At 45.9% G+C, this 23835-nt stretch overlaps 1 protein-coding gene across 3 annotated transcripts in view; it reads right to left on the minus strand.

Annotated features, from left to right (window-relative positions):
* Rec114 (REC114 meiotic recombination protein) overlaps positions 1-23835 on the minus strand; it is a 93551-nt gene that overhangs the window by 4211 nt on the left and 65505 nt on the right. Inside the window, exons 3-7 of one of the 3 annotated variants that reach the window (XM_038322489.1) lie at positions 13246-13329; positions 3733-3934; positions 3681-3699; positions 2515-2524; positions 523-591 (exon numbers count right to left, since the gene is read on the minus strand). In XM_038322489.1, the coding sequence (XP_038178417.1) occupies positions 523-591; positions 2515-2524; positions 3681-3699; positions 3733-3934; positions 13246-13329 (384 nt within the window). Of the gene's footprint in view, positions 1-522; positions 610-2514; positions 2525-3680; positions 3700-3732; positions 3935-13245; positions 13330-23835 lie in introns of all 3 variants that reach the window. The other 2 variants (XM_038322490.1, XM_038322488.1) reach the window with 2 other exon arrangements.

The raw sequence follows: 23835 nt of genomic DNA on the forward strand, positions 1-23835 counted from the left end.
TTTTTACCCTCCGGTGTCCTTGGTACTAAGGTGTTCACGTTTAATGTTTTGGAAATGATCCCAGGACCATCATTACGAGAGCTCATGTTCAGAAAAACTGCAATAGGGATTTTTTTTAAATGCCTTCCTCCTACTTTCTAACTCCTCAGTTGAGACTGCAGCACTGAAAGTTGGCTCTGTAGGAATTATATAGTCCAGATTTGGTTTGGTATTTGTTTTACAATCGTTCATAATCTTAATTCCAAAATTAAATTGATTTCTCCTTTTGGGGAGGTGGTGATTTAAGTTCTTTCTAGCACAGTAAACCAGTCTCCTTCACTTCTGCAGGTAGGCAGGCAGGCAGGCTGGGAGGCAGTCTACACGTGTCATCCTGTGTGCGGACAGGGTAAATAGTAGTAACCTGTCCCTTTACCTCCTGTTCAGTAACACCTTAGGTTTCTTTTCTATAGCAAGGGAAAGAACTGACAAATACAAACTCTTGTGGATTACCATCTTTAGGGACAAAACCCAGCACAGCAATACCTGAGCTAAATGCATCACTGAGGTCCTTCCCTCCGGAGCGCCAGTGCCAGCTGCCACACACACCTGCTGCTCGAGATTCAGATAGGGCTGTAGAGAAACACGCAGAGGAGGGACTCGAGATTCGCTTAGTGGTGGTGCACTCTTGAGTCCTCAGCTCCAAGGGTTTGGGGACAGACAAACATAAAGAGACATAGCTGCTCCTCACACCGGGGAAGACAGTCCTGGTGAGGCCTTACTTGTTCCACCACAGCACAGAGACCTAACATCTACCTAGTGGTCTCGGGGTGATGGGCAGCTAGGGCCTTGTTAGCCACCATAGCGTACTTCTGTCCAGAAGACCCATGCATAACTAAGGACTGTCACCTAAGGAAGCAGGAGTACTGTGTGCTGCCCTGTCCTTATGTACACATGAATCAGGTTCACATGAATCACAGAAATGCAAAACAAGGAAACCCTGTCTACGCTGAGACAACATTTTATTTAATAAAAGTACATTTTAAGAATCTTCTTTTGAACACTGTGCAGTTTTGACTTTTTTCATTAAATAAAATTCCTTAGATAGTTCTAGCAACTGTTTTGTTTCTACTTTATCCCAGGCACTGAGTGATATAGAATGGGCATTAGATGAACAGGACAGAGGTCCCATCCTCTAGAACTCCAGCCTGGTAAGAGCTAAGCAGAAGTGTGCTAAGCCAGGGTGTCAGCTCTGCCCATCCACAGGCCTGGCCATGCTCTGGGAACTTTGCTGATCTTGAGGACAAGAGTGTTCCTGCGGTGGGTGGGAACTGAGGATGTAATAGAGAAAGAAAAGAAGTTCTCTGAGGGTGCTTCTTGTCCATCAGAAACATGTCTGCCTGCCTTTTGTCCTGTGTGGAAGCTGACCTGCCAATCAGTTACAAAAGACCAGACTTGGAAGAACCCCGCCTCTCCACAACTAGGGCTGTACACACAATAAGAACTAGTGGATACCAAAATCAAAAACGAGAAAAGGCCAGGGCGGTGTGGGATGTGGACTAGGAATGGAACGGGACAATATAGTCAGCAGCCCTTAGATGAGCTTGGTTCACGTTCTTTCTACAGTTTCCTGGTGCTCAGTAACCCTCCCTCCCTCTCTGCTGTCAGAGCTTTCCTGGGACACCAATCATTTCCGCTCACACGGTGCTGCCCCAGTGAGAAAGCGGTCAGCCAAAATACCGTCCTCTGACACTGAACAGCTTCTGAGGGCAGCCAGACTCCCGAGTCTGGTGGACTCTTGGACTCAGGTGTCCACCAGCAGAGGAGAGGCTTGGTGCACATACTAACAGACTTCATCCTCTCTATGCTCACTAAGAGAAAAGGTCATATGGACTTCTTACCACCTCCTCCTGCCTGCCCCTGCTCCCAGCTCAACTCTCTCCTATGGTGGGGTGGGTTGCCTCAAGAGCCTTTGAGTTGAGAAACACCTGGTGAGGCCACAATTAACAAAATTACAAGGCTAAGGAAAAGTAAAAACTAAAACATAAGCCAAGAAATGAGTCAAGAACTTTAAATAGAAAAGAATAGGATTATCCCTATCTGCAAAGAAGGGAACAACTACTTTAGACTAAAAAGACTGGTCACCCAAATGCAGCGGTGATCTGGACTTAGCCATGCCTCAACTTTTAAGGTAGACTAAGCATTTATGTAGATTTGCATGCCAGAAGTTGCAGGTCAACTTGGGAAATGTTTGGTCTAAGGATTGCTCTAGGCTGTGCTCGCGCTCAGTGGCTTTGCCTTGCCTTCTCTCTGCCACGCCAGTGTCTGCTGTTCCTTCGGGTTCTGGTGGCTCTGACCTTTGCTCGCTGGCAGGAAGAGCAGAGCTGAGAAGGGAGCTGTGCTGGCAGCAGTGTTGTGACGGACAGTGTGGGTTTTGTTTTGTTTACCAAGAACTGTTCAGTGCTGCCAGCATTTCTCGTTCCCCACGGCACGGAGGACGTTCGTGGCTTGCATGAGATCACACAGTTACCACAAAACCTGGCTAGAACTCTAACCCAGATCTGTTCAGATACCAACCAGAGCTTATGACCTTTGCGTAACATCAGGATGTTTCAACTATCCAGAACACCAAAGTATAGAGGAGCTGAGTCCCTGGGAATAGACTCAGCACTTTCGGGATGTTTCTACCTCGACAGTCAGCAACTGGAGCCTTCATCCGCTGCTCAGCTCACAGCCACAGTCTGCATGTGTCCCCACATGGTGCAGCCATAAGTTGCCTTACACAGGCAGCACAGTGGACCACAGCCCTCGGATAGCTCACTCTCAGCTATCTAGAATCTTCAGGCACTGTGCATTGATCAGCCTAGAGATACTGGTTCAGTCAGCGACACCTAACTTCCACGTCTTAATACATCCTGTCACTTGTTCATAAAGGATAAATCACATTCACTTAGGCTCACAAACGTCTTTTGGGTCAGGAAGGCCTGACACCTGTGTGGTGGTCGCAAGTTTTCCAAGATTCTAACTTTAACTTAGATTTTAGGCCCAGCACACTGGCACAACCCCGTGGATCACAGGAAGGGCAGATCCTAAAACCAAAACCATGACCTGTTGCTGTCAGAAGTAGTGTCCATTGTTATCTGGGGTGAAAGGCCTAGCTTCCTTTTGAAATGCTCCCCGAAAGCTGCCCTGCTATGGGGTGCCCATGGCTCTGGAGGGCATGTGATGTGAAGGAAGAGGTAGTCTGGCTGCCAGTGGCAAGTGTCTCGTTCAGTGCCTTTCAGAAACAACCAGCACTTGCCCAGTGCGGGCCTTCTTATCCAGCATGCTTTGTGAAGGAAGGGGGTAGAAGCTGGCCGTAGTGTCAGGAGCCTGACTCACAAGCCGTTTGGTCAGACCAAAACAGACAGCATAAGTGGTAGATTAACGTTTTACTGTGATGAAAAGGTTTTGGCCTTGAGGGCCCCAGGGATCAGACTTTGAGAACCCCTGTTCTGTGATCACGCTGGAATACAGCTAGGGCTCCCTGTCTTATGTCTGTCCTCATGTTTAGGCAGCTAATTTGAAAGTCTGAACTTTGAATTTAAAAGATCACACAACATTAGATATTTTTAAACAATTATTTGTGTGTGTGTGCACGCGCACTCCAGCCTATATGAATAAGGAGACTAGGAGGGCGTACTGGACCACCCGGAGCAGGTGACTGTGAGTGGCCTGGGGGTCCTGACGCCGTGCATTACATCATCAAGTTAACACTCACCCCCTGCTGCAGTAGGTCCTTCCCTTGGCTTTCTCCTGCCCCCAGTGGGCCTGGGCTCTGCTGAAGCTGCTGGACCATGCTGTCAGGTGCCTGAACGGTGACATACTGGGCCAGGGTCTGCACACAGCTGCAGCAGCGCTCCAGCGCCTCTTCCTGCGACTCTCCACTGAACTGCACACGAAACATGCGGCTCTTGCTCTGGAAAATCAAATGCCATCACTGAGTATTGTCTGCTGTGGGGTAAACACTTCTAGTAAATGCTCTCTTGCAGCAAGTACAGAGAATCCAGGAACTTGTTCCTATGCCTTTTTAGAAGCCTTTCTTCATGCTAGAATGCATTTCCCTCTGGCAACTGACGCTAGCAAACTCGATGGTCACTCTACTGACTAAGTGGTAGGCTGGTGTTTTATCTTACTTTCAATACAGATTTTACATCTGATATTTTTTAATTTTTAATAATTTTTTAGGTTAGTGCACAAAATAGTAAGTTTCACAGCATCTAATTCCTTAAATAGAAATATCTGAAAACAATATACAATAGCTCTGGCTCAACAAAATGTTTCTGAATGGAAAGGGAAAAGCAGGCAGGGCTGGGCGATGGCTCTCAGTGGCGTGCATGCTGTGCAAACCCGAGGAGCTACACTGGATCCCAGCACTATGTCAGAGCGAGGCCCCACAGTTCTGCCTGCAATCCCTGCCCTGGCGAGTGGAGGCTGGACGCTCCCAGTGTCTTGGTGGCCAGACAGCCTAACTGAAATTGTAAACTCTGAGTTCAGTGAGAACCTGCCTCAAAAAAAATAAGGTGGAGGGACTGAGAAGACTGAGCGCTGACCTCAGGGAACATCCTACATACATGAACACTTATGCAGGAAAGACAGGAAAGGAAGCTGGCTGTCATTAAATGAGGTAGTGAACGTAAACATCTCGGGGAGTAGGGCACAGGCAGAAGCTCAAAGCTTGTGCACCTCATTAATAATCTCAGGTGCCCTTTATCCTCAGGACACCTGACCACTACATAAGTCACACAGGGAAAATGCCTTACAACCCCCGAGTTACAGCCTCAGGCAAACTGACAGGCAGGACAAACCACAAACTAATGAACAGCCCCCCAAACCTAGATGTGGCAGTTCATCAGAGTTACTGCACTGTAAACTCAAGAACAGACCTGGGTTGTAGTAACATAAAACCATTGGTAACAGTTTCCTTCTCCAGGCTAGAACTCTGTCTAGATGAGTCCACATACATGACGTTCCCAACAGCATGGAAAAGAAAGCACATGCCGAGATCAGCCTGTACACCAGCCTTTTCACCATATGGAAATATGTAAACCACATGATAGTGTGAGAACATTTCTGACCTCAGCAAAATTCTAAAAGTTCCTATAAGCAACTTGTTGCTTTCCCCAGATCAATTTATTCTGTTTAAATAAAACTTATCAAAACAGAGCCAAAGTCTTGGACTCTCGGGAGTGTGCAGCATGCCCCCCCTTCTCTCCGTATTTCCATTCACTCTACTTTCTGAGTGAGAGCTAACCGCCATCACTCGATGGACAGCCCTGTGTATCTGGGTCTGTTAGGAGACGTCTCAGAGCTCTCCTATACAGTACACACATAGATTGTACTTCGTGCATATTTTAAGCTACAGTGCTGTGGCCTAATTTTCTATTCACTGGGTGTATAAAAATAGAAACATAGCTCATTACTTCTAAAAGCTGAAGCATATCCCTTTATTTAACTGGCCTCCTACTGACAGATATTCAGGTTACTGCAGTCTTTCCCCCTCACAAACCACAGACAGTGCTTTATAAACTCTGAAAGCATCTCTGTACTAGAAATGGCTCTGTGCAGACTTGCCTGTGTGCCCATTCCCGTACATCCTGGCACTGCGGTGTTTATTCATTTTCATTGCATACTAGGTAAACAGATCTTCAGACTTGCATTTCTCTGGTTATTACTGTGCTTGAAGATTTTTCTTAAGCTACCTAGTTAATTTGCATTTTTCTTTTATGTGTGCATATTACTGCCTTTAGCCTTTGAGTCTTGGGGTGAATCATTCCCAGATTATCAGGTTATTAGCAGCGGCCTTCCACGGGGAAAGGAAATGGTGTGTGAGCCACCGGGTTTCTCACTTGGTTGTTTTGGACTCACCCTACTCCAGGTGCTGTGAACTCCTTTACCCTTCAGAGTCACGGGCACCAAAACCCAGAACTTTGTTACATCAAGTGACAAAATACATCAAGTGAACAGGTACAAACCCTCCAGCGCTTGTGACTGGGTGGAGCACATGCAGGAACCAGTTTAGATAGTTAGGGCTTCCTTGGAGGGAAGGCCTCTGACATCTGTGGCTGCCTTTCCCATCTATGAAATCCTCAGGAGGAATCCAAGCTTAACTGTCTGGAGCCAGAAACGCACCTTGGTGTGTGCGAACCCAAGCCAAAGGCAACATACACCGCGGAGACCAGAAAGATGACACGTGTTCATCTTCCGTCCTCAGTGCCACTGGGCCAACTGAAAGGTGCGCTAGGACGAAACTCTTGACCTGTATCTTCATGGTCACAGCTAAAAGAAAGATCTTACTAGGGACAAAAAGGTCTTTATTTGTATGCATACATCTGCATGCATGCATATATACATGCATGTGCATGTGCGTGTGTGTCTGTGTGTGTGTGTCCATGTACACACAGAGGCCCAAAGAGAGTGTCAGATCTGGAGCTGTAGGTGCAGACAGTTGTGAGTGAGTGGCCTGTGTGGCTTCTGGGAACGGAACTCTACCCTCTGCAGGAGCAGTAAGTCCTCCTGTCGGCTGAGCCATCTCAACTCCAAGTTAACAAACTGTCAAGACAGTCTCTGCTGTCAGTCATCCAAGGAATTACACACACACACACACACACACACACACACACACACTTTTTTTGAGACAGGGTTTCTCTGTAGCTTTGGAGCCTGTCTTGGAACTAGCTCTTGTAGACCAGGCTGGCCTCGAACTCACAGATTGGCCTGCTTCTGCCTCCCCAGTGCTGGGATTAAAGGCGTGCGCCACCACCGCCTGGCCTTGGCATTACAATATTTTAAGAAGTAGAGCATTTAGCCGGGCGGTGGTGGCGCACGCCTTTAATCCCAGCACTCGGGAGGCAGAGGCAGGCGGATCTCTGAGTTCGAGGCCAGCCTGGTCTACAAGAGCTAGTTCCAGGACAGGCTCTAGAAACTACAGGGAAACCCTGTCTCGAAAAACCAAAAAAAAAAACGAAAAAAAAAAAAAAAGAAGTAATGCACAGGAAACCCCACCTTCCACAGACCTCTTGAGGACACAGGAAGTGAGGTTCAGTGCTGGCCGCTGCAGTCTCCATACACAGCAGAGCAGGGGCTTTTCTCCCAGGACCCGGATGATGTGACACCCCAGTGCCACGCAGAGCTAGGGGGGTCAGAGAGCGCACACAGCCACTGCGCTTTCCTGTGAGGTCCTATGACTATATCGCCACTGTCAAGACTTCACCAAGACTCACCTGACTCACTGTCTGTACTGTCAGAAGGTTAGGAGTCCAGAAAAAAGCCTCCATGCTGAGGGATCATCTGTTCAAGCTGCAGCCTGGACTTGAGGTCCAAGAGGATAGACACTAACCTAGAGTGTTGAAAGCTCAGGCCTTTAGGTGGCCATTAGATTACAGAAGGTCACTGGGGAGAGGGCAGATACGTGCTTGCTCCCCGGTTCTTGCCATGATATGCCCTGTGTCACTCTGAGACTATGTCAACAAGGAGGCCCTCACCTCTTTTGAGCCTCCAAACCTGTAGGCTATGTCAACCTTTTTTCTTTATAAAGTAACCTAGCCTGTGTTATTTCACTATAGCAATGGAAAATTGACCAATACATTCAGAGAACAAGTTTCAGTATATTTGCTTTGAAACCAATAGGTAATCCTCAAAGCCCAGGCTAGAAAAAAAAAAAAACAAAACTTCTTTAGTGAGTTACTAGGGTGAGACTTGAAGACAACACTGATTAGATTCATGCCTTTCACCCAAGTGTCTGCTGTTAGCGAACTGGCCATTATCCTCACGAGCGGTCAGAGCTGTTTAAGGGACGGAGACCCACCTCACAAGCCTACTTCAATTGTGTATCCTGCCTGAAGAGAGAAAAACACAATGTTTACTATCTGCGGAATCTATATTATGTTAAGTTTCTGCTACAGGAATGCAAACTTGACCTCTATTTGTCAATGTAAACAATAGTGCATGTTACACAGCACTTAGGAATTAAAAGTGATCCAAAGCAAGAAGGCAGCTAAGACAGAAGGGAGAGGCCAACAGTTGTTATGTGACATTAAGGCAACAGAGAGGAGAAAAGAAGCATGATTTTGCTAAGTGTCAAATAGTGTTTGGTGAGGCCTGCAAGACGGCTTAGTGTAAAGCCACTGCTGCCCATGCTGATGACCCGAGTTCCACCCCTGGAACCCCCACACTCGAGGGAGAAACTCAACTCCCAAAAGTTGTCCTCTGACCAGGCATTCCCATGTTCCCTGCCACTCAAAAAATAAACTGTTTTTAAAAAGTGCTTGATGGAATGTATTGTGTATCCTGGTGAAGGTCTTAGTAAATAAACGACAATGAGCAACACCTCTCTGATGTAGAGCTAGAGATGCACGGACGATCTGAGCACCACAACCCGTGCGGTCTGGAGAGGCCAGGACACGAGCACAACTACAGGGTGCCAGGGCTCAGTACCCACACAAGCTAGTCTTGACTGGAAGCAACGGGAGAAGTGTGTTTCTCTGGGCCGGAACAGCCGCGGACTGGATGGGACACAAAATGGTGCCCAAGCATTTGGCAAGAATTTCCACATAAAGCCTGAAAAGGCTTTTTTTTTCAAAAAAAAAAAAAAAAAGGAAAAGATTCTAGGCAAACAAGAGCAGAGGAGTCAAGCACAGCTTCTTGGTGACCATCTTTACTCCTGTAGGCTGTTTGCTGGCAGCTCCTTTAAGACAGGCTTCCGGACTCAGGACTCAGCGTTAGTGGCAAAAACCAAGCAGCTCTCTTAAGAGGTTCTGCCACCAAACACTTAAATGGTGTTTATGAGCAGCCAGCGGCAAAACTGTATGTTATTTTGTTGTCTTTGAATTGTTTAGACTACTGAAGAAGGAGCCACAGCTGCTAAAAGGCATTTGACTATAAATGCTGGTGGATTAATCCAACCTATATAATTTGAAAATGCCTTGACTTCAAAATTGAAGTCAAAAGATATGTTACTTTGGAGAAGAGGTTTTACTTTTGTTTCCATAGGAATCGAGAGATTGTGGATTCATTCCGGGTTAAGAAAAATAGGGTTTGATCAAGGAAGACCCCTGAAAAATCTCCAGTGAGAACGGATGACCCAGATGATCCAATGTTTTAGAGAAACTTCCTAAACTTGCAGTTTCCTCTGAGTTCTGCATCCAGAACAGCTTCAAGACTGCTGGCTGAGATGATCAAGCCTCACAGAATACTCCAGTCAGGACTTGACCATCATCCTAAATTTTCTTTAGGTCCCCATAAGATTATCAGCACCCTGATCAGGAGGAAGTAGCCTAAAAACTACGCCCATATTCCCAAAAAATGCATTATGGATGTTTGTCTTTGTTTAGAGTGCTGGTTACAAATTTTTATGGATAATGGTCAGGAAAAAAGCTAAACAAAGGAGATTAGATTCAGGGTCTTGTTTTGAAAAGAAAAAAAAAGGAGCTGCTGTGGGAGAATGCTTTTGTACACTGTAAAGATTTGTCACTCATACTGGTTTAATAAAAGGCTGATTGGCCAGTATCCAGGCAGGAAGTATAGGTGCGGTGACCAAATTAAGAGAAGTCTAGGAAGAGAAAAGGCAGTCACCAGAGGAAGCAAGATGAGAATGGCTCACTGAGAGAAGGTATCAAGCCACGTGGTTAAACATAAACAAGAACTATGAGTTAAGTTGTAAGAGCTAGTTAATAATAAGTCTGAGCTAAGAGGCCAGTTTATAATTAATATAAGCCTCTGTGTGTTTCTTTGGGACTGAGTGGCTGTGGGACCAAGTGGGACAGAATCTTCTGTCTAAAGGTTTACAGTGGCTCAGGGGTCTATGGGGTTAGCTCATCATGGAGCAGAAGGAGTGGGCAGGCTGACATGGCTGGTCACACGCCATCTGCAGGCAGAGATGAATGCTGTGTTCAGACTTCCCCACTCTTCCTCCACTTTATTCAGTCTGGGAGCCCATCCCTCAGCCAGCGTGGGTCTTGTCTCCACACTGAAAGGTCTCTGCAGGCACCTGCGCAGATTTCTCTCCTGGGTGATTTTAGAAACAAGCCAGACTTTCTCTTTCATTTCACAGAGATTAACCATCAGAGGTGGAGGAAGCACTACAAAATGTAAACCACTGGAAATAATCATTGTTTGCTGACGATAAAATCACTTTCCTAGAAACTGAAAATATTATTGTTTTACTAATGTTATATTATTAAAAGTTCAGTAAGGAGGTTCAATTTAGCCTACTCAGGGCAGGCCATGCCAATCAGATGAACAGCAGCAGGGCACACCAGCCAGAAGAACAGATAGGCAAACTCGGGCAGAGACCTCCCTGTTGGGCCAAAAGCCGTGCTGGCTACCAGAAGTCCAGCACCCAACTCAGAGGGAGATTCCTTGCTGGACCAGAGGTCACACTGGCTACCAAAACTCCAGGTCACAAAGGCAGAAGACCAAGGAGAAATAGAAACCAAGAAAGGAAACACCCATCCAAGAAAGACAAACTCAGAAACTGACACCTAGACCTAGACGTACTCCAAACCTAGATACCTAGATGCCAGTGTAAGAACTTAAATCAACAAGAGCCAGGGCAATATGTCACCCCCAGAGCTCAGCTGTCCTCCTAGAGCAAACCCTGAATGTTCCAACACAGCTGAAGCACAAGAAAATGACCTTAAATCAACTTTATGAAAATAGTATAGATCCTTGTCTTAATTGGAGTTTCTATTGCTGTAAAGAGATACCATGACCATGGCAACTCTTATAAAGGAAAAAAATCTAACTGGGGTGGCTTACAGTTTCAGAGGTTTAGTCCATTATCATTATGGTGGGTCATGGCAGACATGGTGCTGGAGAAGGAGCTGAAGAGTCCTACATCTTGATCTGCAGGAGACAGTCTGCCACACTGAGCATACCCTGAGCATAGGAGACCTCAAAGCCCACCCCCAGTGACACGCTTCCTCTAACAAAACCACTCCCTCTGATCTTTTGCCTGCTCTTGGGACCCTTTTCTTCCTACTGGGTTGCCTATTCTAGCCTTGATATGAGGGTATTTGCCTAGTCTTATTTTAACTTGTTATACCATGTTTGGCTGATATCCCTGTAAGGCCTGCTCTTTTCTGAAAGAAACAGAGGAGGAGTGGATCTTGAAATGAGGGAAGCGAGGGAGAGAGCCTGGAAGCAGAGGAGGGAAGGGAAACTATAGTTGGGATGTTATATATGAGGGAATAATAAATTTTAAAAATAAACTGACTCAAAAAACCAAGTAACTGGAAATATGTTGTGAATAAAGAGTACCATTTATGTAACACTGAGCAAAAAAAGCACCTGTTGGAGCTGGGCTGGATCTGTTGATCTCTGCATTGTGTCCCCTTGTGGTCCTGGATACCAATTCTTATTGTGATTTGTTACAGTATTAAACACTACCTGTGAACTGTTCATGTAGGCTTTCTTGTTAATACACTGTAACAGGTTAGCTGTCAGGACTATGGCCATCTTGACATATGACGAGCATAAATGGTATCTGAGATCAACAACTGTACTGTGACAGGGACACATCTATGCACCCACTGCAAGAAGGGGAGCACAGATGTTTGCAGTTTGTCACCGACATTCATGGCAAAAAGAACTGGCAAGTTAGAGGTCACTGAAAATCCCTTTAGGCTCACAGACTCCTGAACTCTGTGAGGCTCTTTGGGGTCTGTGCTCCAGGCTAAGATCTGCCTACTGATACTTTTGAGTTCTCCTCTAATTCCTAAGGTTTCTGGGTTACTTAAAAATCAGCATCTTCCCCCTAAATTTTATTATTATATGTTGTCGGAGACTTCTTGTTTGTTCCTGGCCACTCAGACCCAAAATAATTACACAGAAACTATATTATTTAAAACACTGCTTGGCCAATAGCTTAAGCATCATTCTAGCTTAAATTAACCCATTTCTATTCGTCTGTGTATCACCATGTGGCTGTGGCTTACCGGGCAAAGTTCTGGCTTCTGTCTCTTACAGCAGCTACATGGCATCTCACTGACTCCATCTTCTTCCTCCCAGCATTCAGTTTAGTCTTCTCACCTAGCTCTACTCTGCCCTATCACAGGCCAAAGCAGCTTCTTTATTCATTAACCAATAAAAGCAACATCTATATAGAAGGAGTTCCCACATCAATTATATGTTCAGTGGATGTTAACAAACTGGTTTTCATGGGGTTTTTTTGTTTTGTTTCAGTTTTTGGTTTTTCAAGACAGGGTTTCTCTGTAGCTTTGGAGCCTGTCCTTGAACTCACTCTGCAGACCAACCAGGTTTTCCTTGAACTAATAGTGATCCTCTTGTCTCTGCCTCCTGAGTGCTGGGATTAAAGGTATGTACCACCACCACCTGGCTTTTCATGGTTATTTTTTAAGGGGCATCATCTAGGTGATGAATTTGTGGATTTCTTTCATGAGCATAATCCTTCATGTTTAACACAGCTTGCAAATAAATAAAAAGGAATTTTAACTTTTAAAGATTTACTTGCATTATATATTTATGTGTATATATGTGTGGGTGGCCACAGAGGTTAGAAGAGAGAATAAGATCCTCTGGAGCTGATTTACAGGTGGCTGTGATCTGTCCAAGGTGCCATCCCATGGGGGCCGGAGTGTAGTTTATGGTTTGGGGTCTCTCTGTTCACTTTATGCATCCCACATGTTGAACACAGGCAGGCTATCGGGTGTGCCAGCAAGCACCTTCACACAATAAGCCATCTTACTGGCCAGGGACTTTTTTGTTTGTGTTTTGTTTTGAGACAGGGTTTCTATGCATAGCCCTGGCTGACTTGGAACTCACTATGTAGATCATGCTGACCCCGAAGTCACAAAGATCAGCCTGCCTGTTTCCCAAGTGCTGGGATTAAAGGCGTGCAACCACCACACCCAGATCTTACTTTTTAATATTACACTAAGAGAAAGTAAAAATACATATTCAATGGGATTGTCAAAGATACCCTTTTAAACATCCAACTAACCAGGCAGGTGCCAACCCACCTGCCCCCAGTGCTCAGAGCAGAGAAGCTGCACAGCCCAGCGCCATAGCGACCAGTCAGCCTGCACACCAGAGCAGCTCTTGCTTGCTTTAGGTTTTGCTTACTGGGCAAACCTTTCTTCAACACATTATCTTCCCATCACTGCCCCCCCACCCCGAGAGTCTCCCCATACCCAACCCTGCCAAACACACAGCAATAGGAAGAGTGGTCATTACATAAACACGGCTGGCCACACAGCTGTGCCATCTTGCCTTTATCGTTGTTCCAAACAGAAGACAGTCCATGCGCCTTACAATCTTCAGCCAGCTCTTGCTGCCAATGAGCGAAAACCCTTCCTGAAACAGCAATTAGGTGGGGTTAGCGACAGAAGCAGAAAGGGACACTGGAGATATGGTGACAGGCTGACTTTACCTGCATGCCCATTCATAAAAAGGCTCCACTATCTCTTAACTCTTATTAACACCTTTACAGGACGGGTGCTCTCTCAGCCCCCAGGGAAACGGCAGACGTGGTGTGGTGGCTCCTGTACTCCTGGGACACATCAAGCCTTGATTTGGCGTGCCACCTCCTCAAGCTCCTGGGACATGGGTGCTGGTACCACTTCTCCAGACTCAAGGGCATATCTGCTCTTTCTCCTGGCTCATTTATCCTTGCGTCTCTGTACAAGCAGGGCTCATCTGTTTCACTCTTTTTCCCACGACTAACCACACTCACAGGGCAGGTGTTAACAATCTGGCTTTTTTCCTGCTCCCAATTTACCTTCTCCATTTCCTCAAAGAAACAAATACCTGAGGTCTCCAGGATGGCAGTTAACCAAATGTCCTTCACCCACACCTCCCACTGAATGTGACCCCACCGACTCCTGATTCCCCTTCCCCATGTTGCCCCATGCCCACAGGAAGTAGTCAAAGACTTGAACCGGTGCTAGCCATATACGCAAGGAGACAGCAGCCCACATATATCCAAAAAGGTTGGGATGTTGGGGATCTCCAGGTAGGAGCCCCATTCCACGCTCTGGTCTCACTTCTCCCATTCCAGACTCTGCCCCTGAGAAAGCCCGCCAAAAGTCAGCGCTTTCCTGGGGCTACTCAAGACCACACCTGCTTTGTAAGACGGTCACCATATTTGCCATGCGATTCCTCCGCTGCCTTCCCAAGAGTCACCCAGGAGCTGCTTTGCTCTGCTCAGCTGCCTGGATTTACGAATCTGGCCTGGTGTGACTCTGATTACGTCGGCCGTGGTGTTACTACCTGGGGATATAAACTCTTCGCTTCCTCTGAACAAGCTGGTACCTTCTTAATTCACACCCATGGAAGCAATACCACCAAACAGAGGTGAACACCTCACCAGTGCCAAGCCCTGGCACTCATGTGAAAAATGGTTCTTGACCTTTTTGTATTAAAATGATACCGTAGTAAACTCACATCCACACTTGCTGTAAAACACATTTCTATGCCCAGATTTACTTAAACGACCTTCCAATTCCCTGACACAGGCCTCACAATTCTCGCTTTTGAGTTCATCAGACTCACTTCTAACAGCATGGTGAGATTCCTCATCGTAAAAACCTTATTTTCCCAATAATGGAGAATGTGAAGCCATGTGGTTTTTTTTTTTTTTTTTTTTTGAGTATTCAGTTCTTTATTTACATCTGACAGAGGGGGGAAAAGGAAAAAAATGGCAGAAAGGGCAGCAGAGGGCACACAGGTTTCACAGAGTGCCAAGAGGGTCTAGCACTGTCTGCAGAGCGGACGCCAAGGACCCTGTGGTCTGCAGCTCTTAAGCTGCCTGCACGTTGCTAGGGATGTAGCCTGAGGTGGAATGTGTTCAGCCTGATTGCCAGACAGCAAAAACTCCCTGTGGACAGTCTCTTTACCTGAGAAGGTCAAGAACTCAAAGGTCAAGGCAAACAAAAGAAAATGCCCTTGGCCATTCCAGCCTCCCCAGTTTGCTCTTTCTAAATCCCTAGAGATTAAATTTTTCAACTTCCTTGGAAAGTCACCAATAGTTTCTCTGTTAAAACAGAACAAGAAATCAGGCAAAACATTTATGGTTTCTTCTTAAAACTTTCTCAGGCTGGCATGGTGGTACAAACCTGAAAGACTCAGGAGTCCTGAGTCGGGAGGATCGCCACAAGTTTAAAGTATGCCCAAGTTTCATAATGAGACTTAGTCTCAAAATAAAGACAAAACAAAAACTCTCAAATTAGTAAAAAAAAAAAAAAAGTAATTGGGACACCCCAAATAATAAGCTGTTGTTCTAGGTGGCAGGCTGTGGAGATGGCACAGAGTACACATTCGTGCGGGGCTTACGGGGAGCATTTTGGTGACACTGATCATGCTGATCCTTTAACCTAACAGTGAAAGTGTTGGGGGCAGTTTATAAGTCTGCACTCTTCCTGCCCTGGTGCATGGATGGGATAGGCATTACTGCATTAAATTTGATTGCAATTTATTTATTTGGCAGGAGGGAGAAGGTGGAGAAGTGTCATCAGGAAGCGCAGAGGTAAAAGGACATCCTGCAGGGATCAGTCCTCTCCTTCTACCATGTGGGTGTGGGGACTGAACTTGTGTTTTTAGACTTAGTGATAGCTCCCTTTCCCACTGACATGTCTTATCAGGCCTTGCTGCAAAATTTAAAGAAGATTTTATTTATGTGTATGAGTATTTCGCCCACATGTATATATGCACATCACATGCCTGCAATGCCTGCACAGTCCAGAAGAGGGCCCTGAATCACCTGGAACAGGAGTTACAGTGGGTTCTGAGCAGGAAACCAAACCCAGTTCCTGTCAGAGCTGTAAGTGCTCCTCACTGCTGAGCCCCCCCCCCAGCTCCTCACTGCTGAGCCCCCCCAGCTCCTCACTGCTGAGCCCCCCAGCTCCTCACTGCTGAGCCCCCCAGCTCCTCACTGCTGAGCCCCCCCAGCTCCGCACTGCTGAGCCCCCCAGCTCCTCACTGCTGAGCCCCCCAGCTCCTCACTGCTGAGCCCCCCCCAGGACGTTTCCTCACCTGCATTTTTAAATGAAGCAAGTCAAGTGCACACCAGTGCACTGTGGTGCTGTGGAAGGCAACAACACTCAGCTATGGGAAAACGAAAACTCCATCAGCCTGTGCAGCAGAAACAGAATCTGAGCCACATATGGAACTTAAAATTTCCTAGTCATTATTTTAAAAATATACCAGTAGAAGTAACTTTAATATTGTATATATTGTTAATAATTTGATTATATATTTTATGTAAATAATTTAATAATTTAACCTAACCTATGAAAATGTCAATATGTAGACAAAGTAAACAGTGAAATAGTACTTTTTAAGTAATTAAAATTGGTCTGTGAAATCCAGCATGTTTTACACTCCCAGTGGGTACTATATATGTTTTCTTTATTATTGGGGTGTGTGTGTGTGTGTGTGTATACGCGTGCCATGGTGCATACATATGTGGAGGTCAGAGGACAGTTGACAGGAGTGTTTCCTCTCTGTCTACCATTTACGAGGCCCCAGGGGTCAAATCCAGGTGGTCAGGCTTGGGCAGCAAGTTCTTTCCTGCTGAGCTGCATCCCAGCCCCAAAGGATGCTATCCTTTGCTAGTTAATGTGAAATGTAGTCCTAAAAACAGTAGAGTTTAATAGAGTATTTTATATCATACCCACTTTAAAATTATACACACACACACACACATATTTTAAATGAAATAATATTTGAAAGCCAGCTTGGTTGTTGTTTTTGTATCCAGTCTGTGTGCACCACAGAATGGAGAGGCCAGTCTCTGCCTCTGTCTGACTTCCCCTTTCTCCCTTCACACTCTGATCACCTTTACTTTGTTGGGCTTGAGCAATGTATCCCAGAGGCCCTTTGGCTAGAATGGCACTGGATTCCACGGGGCCCTGCAGTCACGTCTCTGTGATGACAGCGCACACAATGGCTTTCCTGCAGCTCATTTCCAGAGTCTAGTCACCATGTGGTCCTCAATCCCCCAAATCACGCCTAATGCTTGCCATGGTGACTCGTGTCTATAATCCCAGCTCCCGGGAAGCTGAGGCACAAGGATTGCCCAAAGCTCAAAGTCAGCCTGAGATATACAGTGAGGTCCCAAGTGAGTCTCAGTCTCAAAAAATTAACAATAAAAAGTCTCCATAAACAAAGCGGAAGCCATCAAGAGAAGTAGCAAAGGACCCAAAGACTCGGATGCCGAGGCCAACTGTGAACAAATGAAGTCCAAGGATGGCCAGAATACCTTCGCCCTCACCCTCACAGGTTTCTTTCCCTCACTGAACCCGTTTCTTCAACGGCTCAAATGTATGCCCCCTCCCCTTTCCAGGCTCTTGCTGTAGCTCACACTGGCCTCTAACTTATGGTCCTCCTGCTTCAGCCTCCCAAATGCTGAGATCATGGGCCTGCTTCTCCACCGAGCCTCAGGTGCCTCCTGGCTCTTTGCTGGCCAGTGTAAGCCAGTTGCTACCCAGGAGGATGTCATGGCAGGTAGGGTTAGTGGTACTGAGCAAGATAAATTAGCTTTAAATCCATGCCAAGTGTGACTTCATGAATTCTGAAGTGAACCGGGCACTTCACTTTCATGAAAATGACAGAGCATTCCCACCTGCTACAAAGCCCCTGAACCCGAGGACACAGCACAGGAGACTGTGGTTACAAAAACAGCCCAATGACTAACCGCTGATAATCCTTTCAGCCCCAAGCTCTGGGTGCCAAAGGTTTCTTGATGAAGGGGAAGAGGCACTGAGGTGCCAGGTGATGTATTTAAAAATGAGATCCTGGGGGCTGGAGAGATGGCTCGGCGGTTAAGAGCATTGCCTGCTCTTCCAAAGGTTCTGAGTTCAATTCCCAGCAACCACATGGTGGCTCACAACCATCTGTGATGAGGTCTGGTGCCCTCTTTCTGGCCTGCAGGCATACACACAGACAGAATATTGTATACATAATAAATAAATTTTTTTTAAAAACATGAGATCCTGCCCAAAGCTTCAGGGGTGTGTGTGTTTCTACCCACTTCAAAAGCTCTGGGTTTTTGAGGTTCAGATTACACTGAAAACAGGGTAAGTATCCATAATAGCAGAGTCTTTGCAGGGCACAAAATGTGAGGGAAGAAAAAGGAAGCGAGAGGAACTAGGGGCCTAAAAACGTGCGCTTTCAACAGTCATAACCAATGGGTACTTATTAAGTTATCAAAAAAGAGCAATGAGATAGGCAACAAAAACAATTTATAACTGAGTCGGGATTAGGCTTTATTTTAAGACTTGAATTTGGATATTTCTACTGCATTAAAAAAATCTGCAATGCTGCAACAGAGAAGAAACAATGGTTTAATTCTCAAGGGGCCACCCCCACACTGTCCACAAAAACAAGCATCACATCTCAGACTGATGATCACATCCAGGCGGAGACTACACAGTAACTCCTGGTTTGGATGCTGTGCCTGGTATGTACCAGAAGCACAGCCAGCTGGTCTCATGCTGGACACAGGCAAATAAAGAGTAAACAGCACCCACTATCAAGGTCCACCATGTGACACTGACTGCACCAGTCGTCCGGCCACTCACGGGACCAGAGTCAAGAGGCTGGGTCATAAAGAACTTGCTGCAGGACCTGCCACACACGCTCACTCCAACAAAGCCACCTGCTATGCTCTGTGAGTGGCCTCACATGGTAACTGCAGGTTGAGCCAATGATCTCTCTCTCTCTCTCTGGCTCTCCACAGGGCCCTGTGTCCACAGGCTTTCTTCCCGAGTGCCTTACAAAGCCTTTATCCTTCCTAACAAAGCCTCGAGACAACCAGAGGTCCCTTGCACTGTTAGAGTTTCCCAGACTACAATCTTATTCCTTGTTTATTCCCAAGTGAAACCTTTTGCTTGGAGATCTATTTTCTGTTTTCACTTTTGAGACAGGGTCTCATCACATAGTCCAGACTGCCCTAAAACTTGCAACCCCTCCCCCACCTCCATCAAAGACTCAGTTTTTGTATCCTACAATGTAAATTTTCAAACATGCATACCGGAGTAGAGAAAAATAGCAAACAATAAAGTGATCTGGCCAGCCTGGGCTATATAAGATCCTGTCTCAGACATTTAAAAAAAAAGATTTAGGAAGTGGTCTCCTGTGCCCATGCATTCAAGGCTTCCTACTTTCTCTTCAGTGAGGTTCAGTGTGGCTGAATTTATGTTGAGGTCCTCGATCCATTTGGACTTGAGTTTTGTGCATGGGGACAGATATGGGTCTGACAGATATGCATTCTTCTACAGGTTGACATTCAGTTATGCTGTCACCATTTGTTGAAGATGCTTTTTTTCCCATTGTATAATTTTAGCTTCTTTGTCAAAAATTAGGTGTTCATAGGTGTGTGGATTGATATCTGGGTCTTCAATTTGGTTCCATTGGTCCTCCTGTCTGTTTCTATGCCAATACCAAGCTGTTTCAGTACTGTAGCTCTACAATAGAGCTTGATGTCAGGGATGGTGATGCCTCCCACTCTTGGGCATATCCCCAAAGGATGCACGCTCATACCACAAGGACATTTGCTCAACTATGTTCATAGCAGCATTATTTGTAATAGGCAGAACCCGGAAACCTAGATGCCCCTCAACTGAAGAATGGATAAAGAAAATGTGGTACATTTACACAATGGAGTACTACTCAGTGGTAAAATACAATGACATCTTGGAATTTGCATGCAAATGGATGGAACTAGAAAAAAACATCTGGAGTGAGGTAACCCAGACCCTGACAGACAAACATGACATGTACTCATAAGTGGATATTAGACATAAAGCAAAGAATAACCAGTCTGTAGTTCATGACCTCAGAAAAAGCTAGGTAACAAGGAGAACCCTAAGAGAGACATACATGGATCCCTCTGGGAAGGGGAGACAAGATCTCCTGAAAAAACTGGGAGTGTGGGGGGTGGGGAAGGGAAGGTGAAAGGGGAAGGGAAAAGGGGAGGGAGGAGGAGAACACAAGGGAATGGGATGTTCAAGAAAGAGGGAAAGACAGAGATGGAGAGAAAGGGAAGCGATATCTTGATTGAGAGAGCCATTAAAGGGCTAGCAAGAAACATGGCACTAGGGAAATTCCCAGAAATCCACAAGAATGACCCTGGCTAAGACTCTAAGCAACAATGGAGAGGCTGCCTAAACCGGCCTTCCCCTGTCATCAGATTGATGACTACCTTAATTGTCATCAGAGAATCTTCAACCAGCAACTGATGGAAGCAAATACAGAGATCCACAGCAAAGCACTGGGTCGAGCTTCCAGAGACCAACCCAAGAAAGGGAGGAGCGATAATATGAGCAAAAGGGTCAAGACCATGATGGGGATACCCACTGAAACACCTGACCTGAGCTAGTGGGAGCTCACTGACTCTGGACTGATAGTGGGGGAACCTGCATAGGATCAAACTAGCCCCTCTGAATGTGGGTGACAGTTATAAGGCTTGGATAGTTTGTGGGGCCACTGGCAGTAGGACCAGGATTTATCCCTAGTGCTTGAACTGTGGCATCTTGGAGCACATTCTCTTTGGAGGGATATCTTGATCAGCCTAGATACAGGAGGGAAGGCCTTGGTCTTGCCTCTAAAAAAGTCTGAAGTGTCAGACTTTTTTGACTCCCCATGGAAAGTCTTACCCTTTCTGAGGAGTGGATGGGGAAGGATGGAGGGAAAGGTGGGGTTAGAGGTGGGGAGGGAGTAGAAATGGGGATAGCTATGTAAAATGAGAAAAGATTGTATTTAAATAGTTCTTAATAAAAAAACCCGAAAGTTAAAAAAAAAGATAGGGTTTTTTTGTATAGCCTTGGCTATCCTGGAACTTGCTCTGTAGATCAGACTGGCCTAAAAAAAAAAAAAAAAAAAAAAACAAAAAAAACCCCTAAAGATTTATAGATTTTATTTTATGTATGTGAATGTTTTGCTTGCATGTATCTATGTGCATCATGTGCTATGTCTGGTACCCAAAGGTCAGAAGAGGGCATCAGATCCCCTGGAACTGAAGTTACAGATGGTTGTGGTTACTATGTGGGTTCTGGAAATCAAACCCAGGTCCTCTGTAAGAGAAACAAGTGCCCTTAACTCCTGAGCCATCTCTCCAGCCAATCCCCCAACTCAAAAATCTTTAAAAATTAATATGACAAAAATTCAGACTCACAAAGAAAAGGAAAACTTGCTGAGTCTGTAGTCTTACAGAGATAGGGACCAGACTGAAGCTGCTGGAGCCAGTTACAGGATTGCTGGAAGAGCAGACTGCTCTCTGGCAGAGCTTCAGAAACCTGCCTCAGGGATCCTGGAGTCTCTGACTGACCTGTAGTCTGGGACTGCAGATGTGACACCAATCCTGTTCAAGAGCAACCTCGCAGTGAGAAACAGTGCCAGGGAGACAGGCACACAGTCCCAGAGTCCCACGGGCGAGAACTGTTTCCGCAGCGAGAATTGACAGCCTTCCCGGAATGCAGAGCCTGTTCAGGACACAGCACACACCTCAAAAATGCTGCTGAATTAGCCGCAGGGTGAGGCCACTCTACACCCACCCTAGAGAGTATCAAAACAAGTTTCCAGGTGGTCAAACTAAAAGTACTTTAACTACTTGCCTAAAACCCCCAAAACTCTTTTAAGGGGTACAAAGAACAATTAGCACTTCACAACGTAAGGATCATGTCTGACCAGAAATCACCAAATGAAATAATAGCGTAACATGCTAATAACAATTATTCAGTCAAAAAAAAAAATGAACCAACAACAAACTGAAATTGCAGACAAGGAAGGATGTTTAAAAAGCTACATGTGCTCAGCACTGAAAAGGAACAAACAGAACATGACTGGATAAGATGGCAACAGATATAAGATCTAACATATGTGTACACACACACACACATACACACATACACATATACACACACACACACACACACACACACATACACACACGCATTTTGCTGGCCTCCAACTTGGGAAGGGTTACCTCTGAGGGTAACAAGTTATTTGTATTGATGGTGGGGGTGGAGGGCACCCAGATGACTTTCAGTATATGTAAATTAGACCTCAATAAAGAGAAGCTGCCAACATCTTCCCCAATCCTACGCTGTCATTTAAAGGACAAGTAGAAGGCCCTGAGTAAAGAAGCAGGTGGTGCAGTGTGGGTGAAGGCAGATGTGGCTGGGGAAGTGCAGAGCACCCCACATGCTGTGGCGCAGGCTGAACAAGGAGCCGCAGTTTCTCAAAAAGGTCTTCCTGTTATGCTAAAAGGTTTTAGAGGTCAAACTGATACCATTTTTCTATCTTCTGACAATGTGATACAGTTTTAAATACTAAACCTGTTGGCTGAAATCTGTCTTCAAAATCACTTGTTCGGCTCTACAAGCACAGCAGAACAGGAGCAGAGCGAGCCAATCCTCCCAGGCATCAGAATGAGACCCTGTGCTCCCAGTGCACAGCAGCACAGAGCACTGCTTCCTTCGGGCCAAGAGAGAACGCAGAGAGCCTGCAGAAGCAGGTGCTCAAATGCGCTGGACCGAAGACTTCTTTTCACAACAAAATGAACATCTGTCGGTTGTAGCTACATAGCACGTACTCTTTATGGGAACACCTTCCTTTTCCTTTGGGAGATCAGCTGCCCCATTCACATGCTCCAGACAAGGCTCATTTCTAACCTGCCCTCGCTCCAGAGACAGATAGGTGACTGTCAGCGTATGTAACTGCTCCTGGCCACTGTGTTTCCTTTATGAGCAGGCAGATAAGCTAGGAAATGCTGACACCTTTGCTACCTGCTGTGAAGGAGAGGCTCTTTCCATTAGGGTTGTTTGAAGGATAAATTAGGGTTGTTTGCTGGGACCCCTCAGGAGCAAGCCTTCCTTACAGGAAAGCAGAGCTGGAAGAGTGTGATAGTGTGGGAGCCCCTGGGCCCAGTGCATGGAAAACCACCCCGATTTCTGTACATTGCAGTTTGTGAGGCAGGAAGTCTTATTCGTTTGCAAGAACCTAAGATGGGCTTGTGTTACTTGCAACCCGGAGCTTATAGGTTTAGCACAATAGCCAAGCGGATTCCCTTTCACTGCTCAAATATCCACCCAAATTTCCCTGCTCAACTGCCACAGCATTTTCAAAATTCCAATCTCCTCATTTAGTAATATAGTAGTTATCATTATAATAATAATATTATTATTATTTAGCTTTTACTGAGTCCCACGACAGCAGCACAGCTGACCACATGCCCCTTTCTTCTCAGAGCACTTCTGTCTCAGCTCCCCTGACCCTTTGCTACTTGATTCCGCGCTCCGTCTTCACCACGCCTCAGGCTCAGGCACAAGACCCTTAAAGAAGCGAAGAACTGATGAGACCCTCCTCCTGCTTGAGTGGCTCAGAGACCCCTCCAGCTCAAACCACCTATGACCGGAGCCGCGGCCACCAGAGGTACCTGCTTCTAGCCCTGGCTCTTTGTTGAATTCCTAACCTCAGAGAATGAGGGAGAGAGGTCGCCTTCAGAAGGCTGAAGAGACCAGAAACCTTCCATCTCTCCTTCCTCAGACTCATTTCTGAATTGCTGTTTTTCCCTTGTACAGATTTCATCCATGCTGACGCTGCCATCTTCTTTCTTGATTTACTAACACAGCCTTCGCCATCTTTCATGGGTCTCTTACGTCCTCTTGCCCGTCCCTCCCATTCCTACACAACTCTAAAATGTAACAGGCTGTCACTCACTGGCTTCGAATCTGTCGATTGTTTCCTATTTTTCTTGATAAAAATAAAATCTCTTATATGACCTGCAAGGGAATACACAGAAAGAACGGAGTAGATGAACTCTGCACAAATGATTCGTAAACGGGAGATGTGGAGATCAGA

This window comes from Arvicola amphibius, chromosome 3, assembly GCF_903992535.2.
Source record: "Arvicola amphibius chromosome 3, mArvAmp1.2, whole genome shotgun sequence".
Lineage (NCBI taxonomy): Eukaryota > Metazoa > Chordata > Mammalia > Rodentia > Cricetidae > Arvicola > Arvicola amphibius.